The following is a 16,895-nucleotide window of genomic DNA, read 5'->3' as shown; positions in this document are numbered from 1 at the left end:
GAAAATGGTTGAAAATCACTGCTAGAGACGTAAAAACCTTCTCTTATGGGGGTCCCTGCATATATTTTCAAATGACATGACAGCATGCAAGCAAGGTGTTTCACTAGGAGAGGGTACCACATGCAGAGGTTACGTAACCCCCCCCCCCCCCCCCCCCCCCTAGATACTCACCAGCTAGCTTGAAACCAAAATTGGCAGGGTGCTGGACACGACGGGGTGACTGTAGGGCCGCGGAGAGGAGCTCCTGTCCGGCTGCGGAGACCGCCGCCCGCTGTGGCCGGCGCCATCGTATGGCACCTGCAGGGTGGGACTCGCCAAGGCCCCGGGAGGATCCATGATGTGGGTGAGCGAGCCTCGGGGGCGGCGGCCCGGCTGCGGTGACCTCTGCCCGGCGTGGCCAGTGGCGCCGTCGTAAGGCAAATGCAGGGTGGGACTCGCCAACGGCCCGGGATCCATGTGGGTGACGGAGCCGCGCGGACTGCGGTTGTATCGGGACGGGGAGACGCCGCGCCTCTGGGTCCGAGGCGACTGGTTGGGGCTCTCGTTCTGACCGTAAGAGAAGTGGTCGGCGGGGGAGCGTGGCGGCCCCGCCGCGGACTGTCTGTGGACGGGCGACAAAGGCCTGTTTTTGGCACCCGGAGATGACGTTGTTGAGGGGCCAGGGGCTGGTGGACGAGGGGGAAAAGGGTGTGGAGGAGGTGCTGCTGATGATGGGGCTACCGCTGCGGCTGCCACCACCAGCTGGGTCTCTGACGGTGACGGTGGAAGCAGAGGAGGCAGGGGAGGAGGTTCTGGACCGAACCATGGGCGCGGACATCTCTCTGGGGACCAGAGAAATATTCTGCAGGGGGCAGCAAAGATCAGGTCAGCATTAGGACACACGCACGCACGCACACGCACGCACACACACACACACACGCACACTGGCCTCTAGTTTATGGGCGATAACGTTAATGTTTCGTCAGCATTGAGAGGGTAAACACAGCTTCAGCTAATTCAATGGATAGTGGTTTGATTTAGGTGTACCGCAAGTATTGACCTTTTACACAGTAAACACAGGTGTTACCTATTGTTCGTTATTGGCTCACATGAAAGACGCTGTTACATGAACTGAACCTTAATTAGTAGCATTGGTAATGGTAACACATGACCCTAGTACTATAATCATATCAATATGGCTGCAGAGAAAAAGGCCCGCGTTGTTATCAGTGTTTGGTCTTAGATCAAGAGGACTCATTCTTGATTGTAAGTAGCTGCAGCTGTGTTATACCCTGCTTGAGACACTGCTTTGAAGGCCCACAACCCACAAGCCGTTCTACATCAACACGTTGTGAGCTTGTAGAACTTGCTATTTGAACTTTTAAAAAAAGTGTTAGGCACTGACGAAAAGTGGGCCAATAACTCCTGCCCTATTGTGAGCCATCTGAGCGGGAGACATGTAAATATACTCCCTTCCCTTATGCCTCACATATATATATATATACTAGGAGGTTGTGCAACACTGTGTCTGTGTGTCTGCACAACTAATTATAACCAACCATTTATCCTCTGAGTACACCGGTTTGCTGTCCTCAAGACAGAGTTCAAAGGCATATATTATACACAGGTGCAATTAAGGGCTACAGACAGTTTGAGTGTGTACCTGTACTACCTGAGCCGTGTTGATTTTGTCGACTAATACTATGATAAAAGATGTTCGTCGACTACCTTTTTTCACTGACGGAAACTAAATGGAAACTAAATAAAAACTAAACTATGATGACTAAAACTATAAGACTAAATATATTGACAATTTTGTCAACAAATAAAAACTAGACAAAAATGTTAGGAAGGGGACTAGTGGACAAGAGATCCAGTATAAGTCATTTTACACTTAGTTTGCATGCTGAAAATAGCAGATATACAAGCTCACAACGCGTCGCAGCGTGACGCGCTGTGAGCTTGTAGATCCGCTATGTTCAGCAAGTGTAAAATCAGTCATTACGACGGGTGCATCAAGGCCCGCCAAAATACATTTTAGTCGACTAAAATCAACCGTAGATTTAGTCGACCAAAATCTTATGATATTTAGTCGACTAAAACTAGAAACTAAACACTAAAACATTCCAGGTGACTAAAATGTGACTAAATCGAAATGAAAACTATTCAAGAGACTAAAACTAAAATCTAAATTTTGCTGTCAAAGTCAACACTGTATACCTGAGAGGCGGGCTGTGTGGTCGGACTGGCGGAAGCTTCCTGGAGAAGAGAGCTGAACTCCCTGGACAGCTCGTCTGCCGTGGCAAGAGACGCGTTCAGGTCGTCATTCATCGTCTGGACTGGAAACGAAACAGAAAAGTGACAGGACGAAAGGCCCAGGATGAAGTACGGATATGGATATGGATATGGGCCTCTCCACTCTGCGTACAATTCTATCCGTTGGCTGCACGACGCCCCAGAGCTTATAGGTATCTGAATGTATGGAGCAATAGGGCTTTAAGCAACTAGTCGACTATTCAACTAGTCGACTAGTAAATACACTAGTTGACCTTGTTGGTACTAGTTGACTAGTAGAAAAAAATAAGGCTTTTTTTAAGCCTCAAGATCAGCTAGAATGCTCACCAATGTACACAGTTTTTAAATGTACAAATATATATATTTTTTAGTGTAAATAATAAATAATAATAAATATAATATAGCCTACAATTGAAACCGGCTACTATAGTGAGTTTATCCTGTGTTCAATGTGTTTCTGCGTTTGTGTGTGGACACAGATATCTCTGTCGTATGGGCAGGGATTTTTTCTAAAACGGAGGACGAAAATATCAGTTTTGCAAAAGATCCATATACGTGTAGCCTGGGCCTAGTGTTAAAGTTTTTTCCTTCTTTTTTTTTTATCAATATAATTTTGTAGCCTGCACTGCCCTACAGCATGACTTTGGCTAGGGCCTATATATATTCTGTATGTGTATATAATCTATTATGATTTGGAATGAATTTGCCTTTTGTGTGAACACGTGCCTTGCCTAGCCGAATAGGACTGTATTTTAACATGAATCATAATAAGGTTGGAACTTGAGAGCCACATATTTTCTGAGGAGGTTCTGCTTGTTGTAAAATGTATTTCTGTTGTCCTTTTCTTAATTTCATTCTTGTCTGGTTATCAATGGTAAAACGTGTTTTATCTAATTAAATAGAGTTTTGCTTAAAAGTAATCTAAAAGTAACTGAAAGCAACCTGTTACTTTTTAAATTGTGGACTACAATTTTAGCAAGTAACTTTTAACTGTAGGGGATTACTTTTTTAAAGTAACCTTCCCAACCCTGGCAACTATAGGCACTGCATATAGCGCTTCATTGATGGGAGTGCCTCTGTGGGTGGCCCCCAGTATGCTACAAATGTCGGTCCCTACTGTATATACCTGCTCACCCTAAGGCCTCACTCACACCTTTCGATCTAGCATACAACATTGATGCATGCTAGATGTAAGCAAGATGTAAGTGTCATGGCCGGCCCAATGCATTTCCAATGGAAGTCACATGGTTTGATACAACATTTTGGACTACAAGCTGTTGTATGGCTTTCGGCTGTGTTTCGACTGCCCCCCTCCCCCTCATACAACACAAATGTTGTGTCAAACCATGTGACTCCCATTGGAAATGCATTGGGGCAAGATGTATCACACCCTTTGTATACAACAAGCATACATCAATCTGTTGCAACCGTGTGAGTCTCCTGACGGCCAAGCTACACCAGGCTTTTCTCGCGCGTTTACCCTAAACGTGCGGCCCGCGCGTGCGTTTTCTAAAATAGGACTGGACCTAAATTAAACGCACGCGCGGGAGAAAACGCGCGAGAAACGCGCGAGAAAAGCCTGGTGTAGCTTGGCAGTGAGGAGGCTGGCACGTCTGAAGCCTGTCTTGTCCTGGACGGACGGGAGTCTCCGGACGTAAAAGCAATATTTGGTGCACTGACTAATAAGTAAACATTTTTAAACTTGAGCTTTCGTTTGGATATGGAGTCTTTTAGTTTGCGCTTCATTACAGTTTGCTTTAGCTCCCAGGCTTATAGCCTGCCGGCAGATCGATTTATTGGGGATTGTTATCAGCCACAAACAGTAGGAGTTGTTTCAACCAGGCAGCGAAGCCGAGAGACATGGTCATGGAGACAGCCAGAGAGATTCCTGGATTTATAGATTGTTGCGAACGCAGTGATTGCGAACGCAGTGAGCATTTTCTATGAGACCCAGCAGATCATGTCTGTCTGTGTGTGTCTGTCTGTGTGTCACACTGTAACACCACCCACCCGCCACCAGAGGGCGCAGCTGTATCACACACAAAAACACACACACACATGCACGCACACACGCACACACGCACGCACGCACGCACGCACGCACGCACGCAAAAAAAAACCTAAAAATAAATAAAAATAAAAATAATAATAAATAAAAATAAAAGAAAAAAAAATTAAGAGGAAAAAAAAGCTCTGTATGTGTATGTGTCAGACTGCCACAACAGCTGTGTTCGCTTCCCGCGTTCACGCGTCTTACTTGTTATATTTACATACTGAAGATAAGACAGACTTTGTACTTACACATCATGCTGCTGCCCGAGCCGTAGCTCATCTGAGAGCTCATGGTTGGCTGGTTGTTGTGTCTGTCTCTCTGAAAAAGAGGGAAAAGAACACATTGAGGTCACGAGGCAGTCACTTCGCACCTGTTTCCACAATGGGACACACATTATGCCTGGACAATGAAGTTATTCCTGATTTATTTGACACATAGTTGCACACCAATGTCGGTGCCGAAAGTAGCTGATCTACAAGTTCACAATGCTTCAAAGCACTACACTTTGTGAGCTTGTACATCTGCATTTTTTCACAAGTATAAAACAGGCTTTAACCTATATACCTGATGTCGAAATTTTAAAAATGTCTTCTAAATCCTGACAGTTTTCTGAAATACCTATGTTTCTATATCAGTGGTGCTCAATATTTTATGTCAAGGACCCCAAAAACGATATGTAATTGGCCACTGATCCCCATCTGAAAATATGTTATTGCATAGGAACCCCAAGATTTGAGTTAAAAACATTCGCTCTGAAAGAATATATTCAAAGATTTGTGCCACATTTTCACGATTTTTCAAAAATAGCAGACCTACAAGCTCATAGACCTATGAGCTTGTAGATCTGCTATTTTTCAATAGCTAAAGTATAAAGTATAACATGATGCTTAAAACACCAAAAGGGGTTCCCGTCCAAAATGTGTTAATTACGACACAGCTTATCAAATATCGTCATATTTACATTTCACAGTTACTCGTGAACGTACACACAGAACGTTTGGTGCCAGCCAAACGTTTCACAACATTGATTGGATGCTTTGGAAGTTTCACAACATTGATTACGCCTTCAACAGCGCGGCTCAATGTCAATGTTCTCTTCACATACATGTATAAAAGTCATGGTTGCAAGCGGATGCAAATACTATAATATGACTAGGCAGGAAACAAATATGAAGGGAACTATAAGGAATAACAATGTCTAATATGTTGGGGATAATGTCGCTGAATGTAAACAGGTTGAATTTGCCAGCTAAGAGAAAAAGGGTCATGTCAAAATTGAAAAAATGCAGGTTTTTTTCATCTAAACATAACTGAGCATGATAAATTGAAAAAAGATTTGGATACAGGAACTCATATTATAGTTCATACAAAAATGGAAAAAGAAGAGTAGTTATAATACTAATAAGATTGAGCAGAATGAATAGGTATGGGTAAATGCCTAGGGATATGTAACATGCAGGGTCTGAAACGCTGTGTCGTTTGTATTTGGTTCCTTTTTTATTGTTTCATGTCTGTTTGTACTGTGTTTTTTCCTTTTCTGTGTGTGTTTTCTTTCTTTTGTCAGTTTAAAAATTAATACATTTTTAAGTGATAAAAAAAAAAGTCATGGTTGCTCATAGACAGGCCGAGTGGGTTGCAAAACCGTGGGATAAAAAATAAATAAAAAGGAAAATCAGTAATAAATACATAAATATACAAAACATAGTACATAAATAGTTTAAATCTCAATTAAAAGAAGAATTATAAACAAATTATGAAGTAGTCTTTATATCCCTGCCTCCTTAAACAAGTCACACCATATCTTCATACTCCCACCAAGAATCTTTAATTGGTGGGCTATATATCACACCACTAAATGACATCACAGCCCGATTTCATGACACCACCTGACAAACTTCTCTCCCTCTCGTCAGTTCTTCAACCGTATTAGGAGGTTACAACACGCCTTGACTTCCAGGAGGATTTGTCTCTCTCTCCTCTTGCTGACTCACAACCAAAAGGATCTATAAAGCCAGGTGTTCTGGTCCGACTGCGACCGGAACACCTGGCTTCTTAGATCATTTTGTTACTAGACATAATGGATGACACATCTGTGGCCAATTCACCTATAGCTAAGACCCGGCCTCTCCCACTTAGACACTCCCACTTGGACACTTTCCAGCCGGGCTCATTCATTCCAATGTAAATATCATGGATTTTACACATTAAATAGTAAATACTGGTTCATTTTTGGAACCAGACCTTAGCCTAGCTGTGATTGGACCATAGCAGTTTGGGGAGGGGCTTAGCTATAGGTCAATTTCCTACGAACGGCAGATAAAGAGAGACAGCCAGACGGACAGACGGACAGAAACAATGAAACATGGAGAAAGACAGACATGCAGACTGAGAGAGCTACAGTATAGACATGGAGTCAGACAGACAAACAGGTGCATTCACACACCTGGACAGATGATAGGGTACACTAATACCACACGGACACACATGCGCACACACACCACTAGTTTGGTAATATGATATAGGCTACATAAGTGCTGTGTATGTAATTAACATTATCATTTGTTGTCCGCGGAAGAAACCACCAAACTGCATTTTTAGGTTTTAGTATTATTTCATAAATCAATTCTATTGAACACCCATAAATCACACCCGTGTGAAGTGAGGGGCGCTCTTATCATTATACATGATTATGTGATTGGTTAGCTGATTTGCTCAAAATCACAATCACAAGCCTATGTTTGTGTTTACACAAAGCCAGAAAGCTGGGCATAGGAGGGGCTAGTGCCCCTCAAAAATATTCAACCAATGGAAAGTATTAAAAAGTGCTTCAACAAAAACCTGAGATGTAGTGAAGTAGAAGTAAAAGTATTGTAAATTGGAAATACTCAAGTAAAGTACAAATACCTCAAAGTATTAATTAAGTACAGTACTTAAGTAAAAGTACTTAGTTACTTTACACCACTGCATATATAGGACAACAAGAACTCACACTGTCAGTCAGTCACAACAGGAGGGAGTATAGAGGCGAAGAGATGGTAAAGTAAAGTGCAAAAATACTGTATCGCTTTCGAAGTGTATTATTAAGATGAATGAAAGATAAATTAGGGCGTTACATGCTAAGAATGCAGGCCTTACGGGGAATATCTCTGGAGGGAGGAAACATTCCAGAGCATGAACCGACAATGCAGACACAGCATCTGCACATTGTGTTCTGCAATGGTTGGAAACAGCCAGAAATAAGTCATTCTTATATGAATTAAATGAGCTTAATAATCCATTTTCAACAATAATATACAATGTTATTACTTATTGATAAAGGTTAAATAAGCTCTATCATTTTAATTTGTGGAGCCAATAAGTTCAACCAAGATTCATCAATCACTCAGTGATTCCACGCCTTTCAAAATCCTGAAAGCTACAGGTGCAAGAAAGTGTCTGTAAACAACATTAGTCTACTATCTCTCTGCCATATTATAGCATATATCTGTATACTTGGGCTGCACGATATTGTATCCAGAATTCCAGATCGACATTCGCAATGTGCACATGCAATAGATTAGTGACACTAATTATTATGCAAAGCATAACTATAAGGCAAAATGGGCCAGTCAGTCACAGTTTTACTTCTTGATAGAACTGTCATGGTTTTCATCAGTAATCTGGAAGAAAAACAGTACAGTTGAGTTCATCTGATAAATTATATGATTAATGGCTTCTTAATGGTAACTGGTCTTGCATGGACATTCTGCCAGAGGATTGAACAGTCACCCTAATCCGTGATTGATGATACATTCTTTCCAAATGGAGCTTTAACTAGGCCTACATATCACAAGGCTGTTGAAATTATATCATTTTTTGAGTGGTGTAAACCACTCCTACAACTGGCTTTGTTGAGTGGTGTAAACCACTCCTACAACTGGCTTTGTTAGTCTGTCTGTCTGTCTGTCTGTGCGTCAAAAAATGAGCATGGTTGCTGTGGTCACCCAGTTCACACGGGTGTGATTTCATTACGTCAGACATTACATCAGACCACAGCTGATCAGTCTATATAAGACCTTACACCACTCAGTTCACACGGGTGTGATTTTTTATATTGGAATGCACATATCGCAATTCTTTCCGATATCGTTCAGCCCCTACTGCAGTACGTGGCATCACAGAAACGTAGTTTTGCATCAGCCCTTATCAATGGTGCCCATATTGTACCATCTAATCAATGGTGCTCATATTGTACCATCTAATCAATGGTGCCCATATTGTACCATCTAATCAATGGTGCCCATATTGTACCATCTAATCAATGGTGCCCATATTGTACCATCTAATCAATGCCACAGACAGACACAGTTCTACAACAAAAAATAAATTTCGAACTTTTCGCCCCAAAGGTTTAAGGCCTCACTCAGACCTTTAAAACATTGATGCATGCTTGTTGTATGAATGTTGTGAGTGTCATGGCCGCCCCAATGCATTTCCAATGGAAGTCACATGGTTTGTAGTCCACATTTTGGACTACAAGCTGTTGTATGGCTTTCGGCTGTGTTTCGACTGCGCCCCTCCCCCTCATACAACACAAATGTTGTGTCAAACCATGTGACTCCCATTGGAAATGCATTGGGGCAAGCTGTGTCACACCCTTTGTATACAGCAAGCATACAGCAATCTGTTGTAAAGGTCTGAGTGAGGCCTAAGGGAAAATATTACAATTTTAGGCATTAAGCAGACACTCTTATCCAGATCCAGTACCGAGGTCGGCGTAAGTGACATGAACCCTAGTCAAACCAACAACAGGAAACATATAGTGATTGGGTAATCAGAATTCTAAGAAAACAAGGCCTACAAAATAACTAGGACAGCAGACAGACAGAAGACAGATACTGAACTTACAGGCATCTAAACAACACATTTTATCAAGGTATAGACCGCACAACTCCAAACAGTCTCAAACTTCTTGAGCATTCTTACCGGGTGCGCGGGCGGGTAAATAACTTAAATAGAAATTTCTCTAAAAGAGAAAACCAGCACTCACGAAACGCGTTCGTTGCTGCTGCTCTGCAGCATACCATGTCAACAATTAAATAAATTAAGAGTGCCTTAAAACATGAGTTCCGTGAGTGCTGTTTTTCTCTTTTAGAGAAATTTCTATTTAAATCTAAACAACACAGCCTATACTATCTACAAAACATACTGACTCTTTATTATTACTTACCCTGTCATGTATTGCTGTTGACAGGCAGGTTAATATTAGTCACGTTACAGAGGAAATTATGTATCAAGTGTAAAAGGTCATCAAAGGGTCGTCATAACACCGTCCAGGGCTCCAGGCCCAACAAGCACTCAGACAACAGCTATGCCATGCTGTGTGTGTGTGTGTGTGTGTGTGTGTGTGTGTGTGTGTGTGTGTGTGTGTGTGTGTGTGTGTGTGTGTGTGTGTGTGTGTGTGTGTGTGTGTGTGTGTGTGTGTGTGTGTGTGTGTGTGTGTGTGTGTGTACACACACTCACATTCCACACCACACCTCCCTGTGAGGCACTCAGCAGAACCGGGAACTGAAGCTTATCTCTATTTGCCGAGACAAGAAGCATGCAGGGTTTAAACATGACTCACACCCGTCAGGGTGATCAACCTCCTCGCTCGATCAATCACTAGACACTCTCCCTCTCTCTCTCTCTTCCTGTTTTCTGCTCCGAAATGCACTTGACCCCCAGTCCACTGCACCCAGCCTTCTGGTTTTTTCGCATTCCATCCTGCTTCACTTTCCCTTCATGTGGTTTTTCCAAGGACTCTTTCTATGTTTACTCGCTCAGTGTACACAGTGAAACTGTGTGTACAAATGGAACCATGCAGCTAGGTCCCATTCGCGCACTCTCTGAGTTAAATTAACGCTGTGGATTTTTGCCGTGTATCATAGTGTCAGGTTACTGCCTATGAAAAGACTTTCAATGAATTCCCTAAGTGGGTCATAGTAGTCTTTCTTGAAATCTACCAGGAAAAGACAGTAACATGCTTACAAACAGTAGCCCACATATCACTGGATGAACTCGTTTTATAGAAGAACATCAAATGGCATCGTTTTTGCAATGCAATGCTTTGGAAACACGTTCACATAGATAAAGAGAGAGAGAGAGAGAGAGATCTTTTGTGTCGTGACTGTGGGAAGTAAAGGGAGATTAAAGAAGACAATAATGATTAGGCTCAGCAGAATCCTAGGGTGTGTCTGCATGTGACCTGAAGTTGCACCGCCCTGCTTCCCCTCTCCAGGCTTTTATGTTCCTAACCAATGACTACTCATTACATGTCAGGCCGATTCTCTGGTTTTCTATTCAACTCTGACTTTCCCAAGGACGCATCCTTTTATTTTCCTGCCCCTCCTCTTTTAGTATCAAATGCTCCTTCATATCCTCTCTCTCTCTCTCTCTCTCTCTCTCTCTCTCTCTCTCTGTTTCTCTCTCTCTTTCTCTCTCTCTCTCTCTCTCTCTCTCTCTCTCTCTCTCTCTCTCTCTCTCTCTCTCACACACACACACACACACAGTCACACACACAGTCACACACACACACACACACACACACACACACACACACACACACACACACACACACACACACACACACACACACACACACACACACACACACACACACACACACACACACACACACACACACTGAGCTGGGACTTTAGGATAAGAATCATACAGACAACAGAACAGCACTTGGCCTTCAGTGACAGGCAGCTGAGGTAGCCCTGTTCTCCCTCACCGGGGCTAATGTTTGCTTGTTTGTGCTTATTATGTTGTCTGCTAATGTCTGTTTATATTGCATTGTTTGTCGAGTCGAGTCGAGTCGAGTTTAGTAGTTACCTGTATAGCTAACACTTTACAACATCCCACAGGTGACATTTAAAAAAAGTCACACCTGTGTGAAGTGAAGGGTGCTCTTATCATCGAACATCAGTGATGTGAATAGGTTTTCAATGTAATGCCTCCCCGGGACCCAGGGGTGGTCTTTTAGATGGGTCCCAGGGAAATTTTATGAGTCCTACTTCTAGGGTTAGATGTCAGAGTACAATACTGAGTACAGTATTGCAAACGCTCAAAGTTGGTTAGCACTAGCCTGACGACACACAGTCTGAATTTTCGTTTCACTTCGCCAGGACATATTTTTTTAATGGTAGCGATTCAGGGCTGGAGCCAGGCTAGGTTAGCACCGCTCAAAAAGCAATATATCGATAGCCAGCAATTGCTAGCAGTGTAACATGGTTTTGGATAATTCGGAATACCGATGCTTCAAAGACTGCAGAATCATTCCCATCACCAGCCAAAGTAAACATTTGGTTTCATGTGAAACATTAGCCTGCCACTAGCACATCAGATCACCAGACAGTGGCCTTGTGGTTAGAGTGTCCGGCTGTCCGCCCTGAAACTGGGAGGTCGGGGGTTCAATCCCCGGCCGGGTCATACCAAAGACTGTAAAAATGGGACCCAATGCCTCACTGCTTGGCACTCAGCATCAAGGCTTGGATTGAGGGGGTCAAATAAATCTACTAATCAAATGATTCCCGAGTGCGCCACGGCTGCAGCTCACCACTCCAAAAGATGGGTCAAATGTGGGCAAACAAATTTCACTGTGGTAACGTGTGTGACAAATCGTACGACTTTGACTATGACATTGACTTGAAATTGTCTTGAATAATATATACAATTTATATAGTGCTTTTCGGCAGGGGCGTCAGTCTTTTGAGAACAAAACGCCTGCGGTCTCCAAACTGTGAGGTTCCCAGTTGGATCCCGGGCTCCCCCAGAGTTAGTGTCGAAGTGTCCTTGACCAAGACACTGAACCCCTAATTGCTCCCGATGTGAAGGTTGGTGGCTTGCATGGTCTCCTCTGCTATCGGTGTATGAATGAATGTGTGTGAATGTAAGGCACATCTATGTAAAGCGCGTTGGATAAAATCGCTATATAAATGCACCATTTAATTATTTATTTTCTTACTCAAGTACTCAAAACTCGCTGAAGGCAGGCACAGACAGCAGCTTGAAACAGAAGGTTACTGTATAGCCACAATGCCTGGAAATGGCAGCTGGCAGGCTCTGTGCATGCTGAAGCGACATATCAGGTATCCATGGCGCTGCGCCCCAGGGAAAACAAGAATCAATCAGTTGTTTCTGTCTGTGCCAGTCTGTCTGCAGTGTCTGTAGAACAGAAGGTTTCTAGAAAGTGCTCAGGGCACATCGGTTCATACCAATTCGTTCCATCATTCAGTACCACAAAAGATTCCAGGGCCTGCGGCTCTGCAGTCTAGCGCTTGCATCTGAATGTAGTAATGAACGTGAGATCAGATTCAGAACCCACTATATAAAAATTAAAACAATATTCCCTAAGTTTATCTTTGTCCTTGGCCCTGTCCCGTCACACATTTCATAGCCTCGGACACCAGACCACATGCATTACACAAATGCTTTCTGGATAGTGACAAATGTGTCCCTTTGCAAAAAATACTTTCTGTATTTGTGAATGGTCTATAAACACAGTATAAATGTAACACGTTTAAAAAGCTGGAGGAGCTGAGGTGACTTTTCGGTTCTGGGAAATGATTTTCCTAATTTTAGACAAAATCTTTAATGGACAAAACCAGACAAAGCCTGTCCTTAACTGTACAGCTGGATATTTCCAGATTTCTTTCCTATGGTAGTTGAGCTATAGTTATTAAAGGACTTATGTGGGGGAATTCCTGGTGAAAAACACATAACACCATATTCATCGGGTTTCTCAGAAGGAAAGAGAGCTTTACCAATACTGAGTTTGGGCAGTTTGCCTTAGGTCTGCTGACATGGTGAGGTGTGTGGGTTGAATTTAAAAGAGCTGGGCTGTGTTTTCCCAGACGTTCTACTACTAATTACGGTCTCTGAATAGAAGGGAACATAGACAATTCTAGAGGCCCTGAGCTTGCTCAAATAATGTCAAAAATGTTATTGTTGAATAAATATTGCAGGACCAATATGCAGTATATGAACACACGTTGTGTCATGGCATGGGACCTACATAAAGGCCTTCCCTTCCTATTAAAATGTCTCAAACAATCCTCAAATAACAAAAGAATTAACAATAGAACAGCAGAACATTCAGACAGTCATGATCATCATAACCTTTAATTTATTTCAACTCGGAGTACGGTTGCCATCATGGCTCGGCAAGGCTTAGTTACTTACTTTACAGTTGAGGGGCAGGCCCTCACTCAGCCAAGACAATAAAATCACACTTGCATGAAGTGAGGGGCGCCTTTGGGGGGCACCCACTACAGTATTTATATCAGCCAGATGACGTTTTACATTCACTGCCCTAAACAAACATTAAAGTCCATAGACTTGGTTGCCACATGATGTCTTTTCATTGGCTAGCGCCCCTCGACAATGATCAACAGGAATAAACATTGATACAGCAATATTAAAATGATGAAAGTAGATTACAGACAAACGAATTGCTTCATTCTGCTCATGTTAGTCTCTCATTGTAGGTTATAACTATATATATAAAACACCTTTTGTGCCGAGATTTGGTGTTGAGGAAAAAAAGGAGAGAGCCCAGTACAGACCCCTGAACCCGAGGGACCATGGTCAGTTAGGGTTTGAGTGGTTTTCAATTAAATTAAATTAAAAAACAAATCCATTCACTATGATTATTGTCTGTGCTAAACAAAATGTATCACATAAAACAACTCTCTAGGCTACAGATTTTCTCACAAGGCCAGAGATTATAATAACCATTATTGTCTGAAAAGTACAGTACAATTCCAGCAACTATACAGACCAAAACAACATTACGACAGTGACAGACTAATCACATAACACCGAGCAATTATAGCTTACACACGTTGTGTGCTCAGGACAGGATGCTGCTGTTTGACTGTGTGGCATCTAGCACAATCCCAACTATCTTCCTCACCTCCAAAGCCACACTGCTGTTGTTCCCACCAGGAATCTCTCAGTGACACACAACATAATATACATGCCGTTCCAACAAAGAGTTATGACACCAGCCTCTAGATGTGTATGTGGTTGTCTACACCAGTGGTTCCCAAAGTGGGGTCTGGGGACCCCCAGGGGTCGGTCCTTGAGGGGGTACCTACTACCCAAATAATAGTTTGGAACCAAATGGACCCTTATGGGTCTGTAACTCTGAGAGTGTACAAATGGACCCAAATGGACCCTAACAGGTCCATTTGGTTCCATTTTGTACACTCTCAGAGTTAAATTAACATTGATTTTACAATATAAATTGGGGGTCCAAGAGATAGAAATGCCATTAAATGGGGGTCCTTAGACTAATGCACGTCAAACTGGGGGTCCTTGAAATGAAACAGGTTGAGAATCACTGCTAGAGCCGTACAAGTCTTCTCTCATGGGGGTCCTTTTCAAATTGGGGTCTGCGGGCTAAAAAATGTCAATTTGGGGGTCCTTGACATGAAAACGTTTGGGAACCCCTGGTCTACACCAAGGACTTCCCAATGCAGCTACGGCTAGAACGTGGACTGTCCACCTGGATGTGCCATCATCATGGCATCAGGCCCTAACAAATCAGTCAGCATGTATGAAAAGGACCGACAGCCACAGAGATCTCCATATATGGCCATATCAGTTGGATCAGTGAAATGAAATGAAATCTATATTTACCCAGGGTATCTGGGCTAAGCTCAAGAACTTGTTTCCAGCCAGGCCCTGCTCATAGAACACATTTCATCGTAGTGGTTGATGCCTTGTTCAAGGGCATTTCAGCGGTGGTAATTTTAACGTGTCGGACGGCTGGTTCGAACTGGGAACCTTCCGGTATCTAGACCGCGCCGCTATCCGTTCGGCCACCGCTGCCTCGAGCAGTGAGGGCTGCAACGCGGCCCGATTTCTACATGTTCAACTCGATCAACTCCGAACCTCTCTAGTAGTTAAAATGGAAGAGAACAAACCCTTTTAGTTTCAGACTCGCCCAGCCGATTGGGCTGTTCAGAATGATGACCGTGATGAGCGGTCGTGGGGGAGCTGTTATAGCGGTTCTGTCACGGAGACACTTTGACACATATAATATGGGCAGGTCAGGGCCTGAACTGGTGACCTTCTAATCACCAGACGGCCTAGAGAAAACAATGGCATTGTGTAACACACTGTGTGTGTGTGTGTGTGGGGGGGGGGGGGGGGGGGGGGGGGCATGTTTACAGGTGTAAAAGAGTGGGTGTTGTAGATTGTGACAGACAGACAGACAGACAGACAGACAGACAGACAGACAGACAGACAGACAGACAGACAGACAGATGTGTTTATGTATTCAAACTAAAGGGGAAAGTCATATTCCAGGAGTGGTTGGGATAGTGACAAATACCTGACTGCAAGTTTTAACACAGCTCACAATGCTGCCCAGCTGGTTTTGAGAGACAGTCAGACTGCTGCTTCACACATGCCATGATTGCCATCCAAAGCTAATTATTACAAAGGTTGGTATTCTGTTCCCTTGCCTTCAGCATTCTAGTCATTAACACTTGACATTCTGACATGGCTGTTCACACATGTACAGCCCATGTTTCTTGCTACTAGTCTTGATGATTTCTTGTATGCTATTGTACGTCTTTAAATGCCTGTCTTGATTAATTGAATACATATAGGACCGCACTGGAAACAAGCCCTTGGGGCTTTTTGTGTTATCCTTTCAGCACCATTGTATGGTATGTTAAAGTAATCAATCAATCAATCAATCAATCAAACAAACCACTTATGGTCATTCTGCAATGAAAAAGACAAATTCCACTTTATAGTATTATATAAGTTGTGGGTTGAGATTGAGGTTTGTGTGACAGTTTGAGGTCAAGTTTGCACATCATCAATGTCCAGCCAGTAAAAAAGCTCCATCACTGCTTCAGTTCAGAGAAGAAAGAAACATCTGATCTCCATTAGCTTAGTTTGTTTGAGAGTTATGGTCTGAATAAGCTCCTCCTCACATTCAACCTCTCTCTCTCCTCACAAAAGACACAATATTGAACTGGAAAACCAGACATTTCCAGATATAAAATAGCAATCATGTAATGTAGAATTGCAATCACACGTACATTCTTTCTTTGAAACGAAAAGTCACGTGGGAGAGAATTAATGAATCCTCTGTCTGTCACATGAATTCCATGAAAGGAAAGGAACAATAGCGTTAATAGCAATGGTCCATCCATAACTTTCTTTCAATACATTATCCCACGCAGCGAGCGCCGAGCGGTACCGCTAAATGCGTGCGTTGATGAAAGAAAGTAATGGATCATAATTGCGTTATTGATTATTAGGCAGGCGTTCTTGAGAGACAAATCACCCTTACCTATAAGAGAGACCGATCTTCCACTTGAAGGCAGAAGGAAATCCAACCGTGCTTAAAAAGTCCTTCCCAGAAGTCGCATAAGTTATTCTCTCTCTTTCTCTCTCTCTCTCTCTCTCTCTCTCTCGTGTGTCTCTGTGTGTAGTATGTTTATTACGTCTGTGCACACTGCACACTGCACGATTGTGTGTGTGTGTGTGTGTGTGTTTGTGTGTGCGCGCGCGCGCGCGG

The 16,895-nt window shown here is 42.9% G+C and overlaps 1 protein-coding gene across 1 annotated transcript in view; it reads right to left on the bottom strand.

Moving 5' to 3' along the window:
• Nucleotides 1-16,783, bottom strand: part of ppp1r13l (protein phosphatase 1, regulatory subunit 13 like) — a 34,025-nt gene extending 17,242 nt beyond the window's left edge. The window contains 5 exon segments of the mRNA XM_079513684.1: nt 187-597; nt 599-841; nt 2,200-2,318; nt 4,576-4,641; nt 16,662-16,783. Coding sequence (XP_079369810.1) covers nt 187-597; nt 599-841; nt 2,200-2,318; nt 4,576-4,618 — 816 coding nt within the window. The 5' untranslated portion in view covers nt 4,619-4,641; nt 16,662-16,783.
• Nucleotides 16,784-16,895: the final 112 nt, after the last annotated feature.

Source organism: Electrona antarctica (genome assembly GCF_951216825.1).
Source record: "Electrona antarctica genome assembly, chromosome: 11".
Lineage (NCBI taxonomy): Eukaryota > Metazoa > Chordata > Actinopteri > Myctophiformes > Myctophidae > Electrona > Electrona antarctica.
Note: the sequence above shows the minus strand (reverse complement) of the source record. Positions and strands in the feature narration are given on the sequence as shown.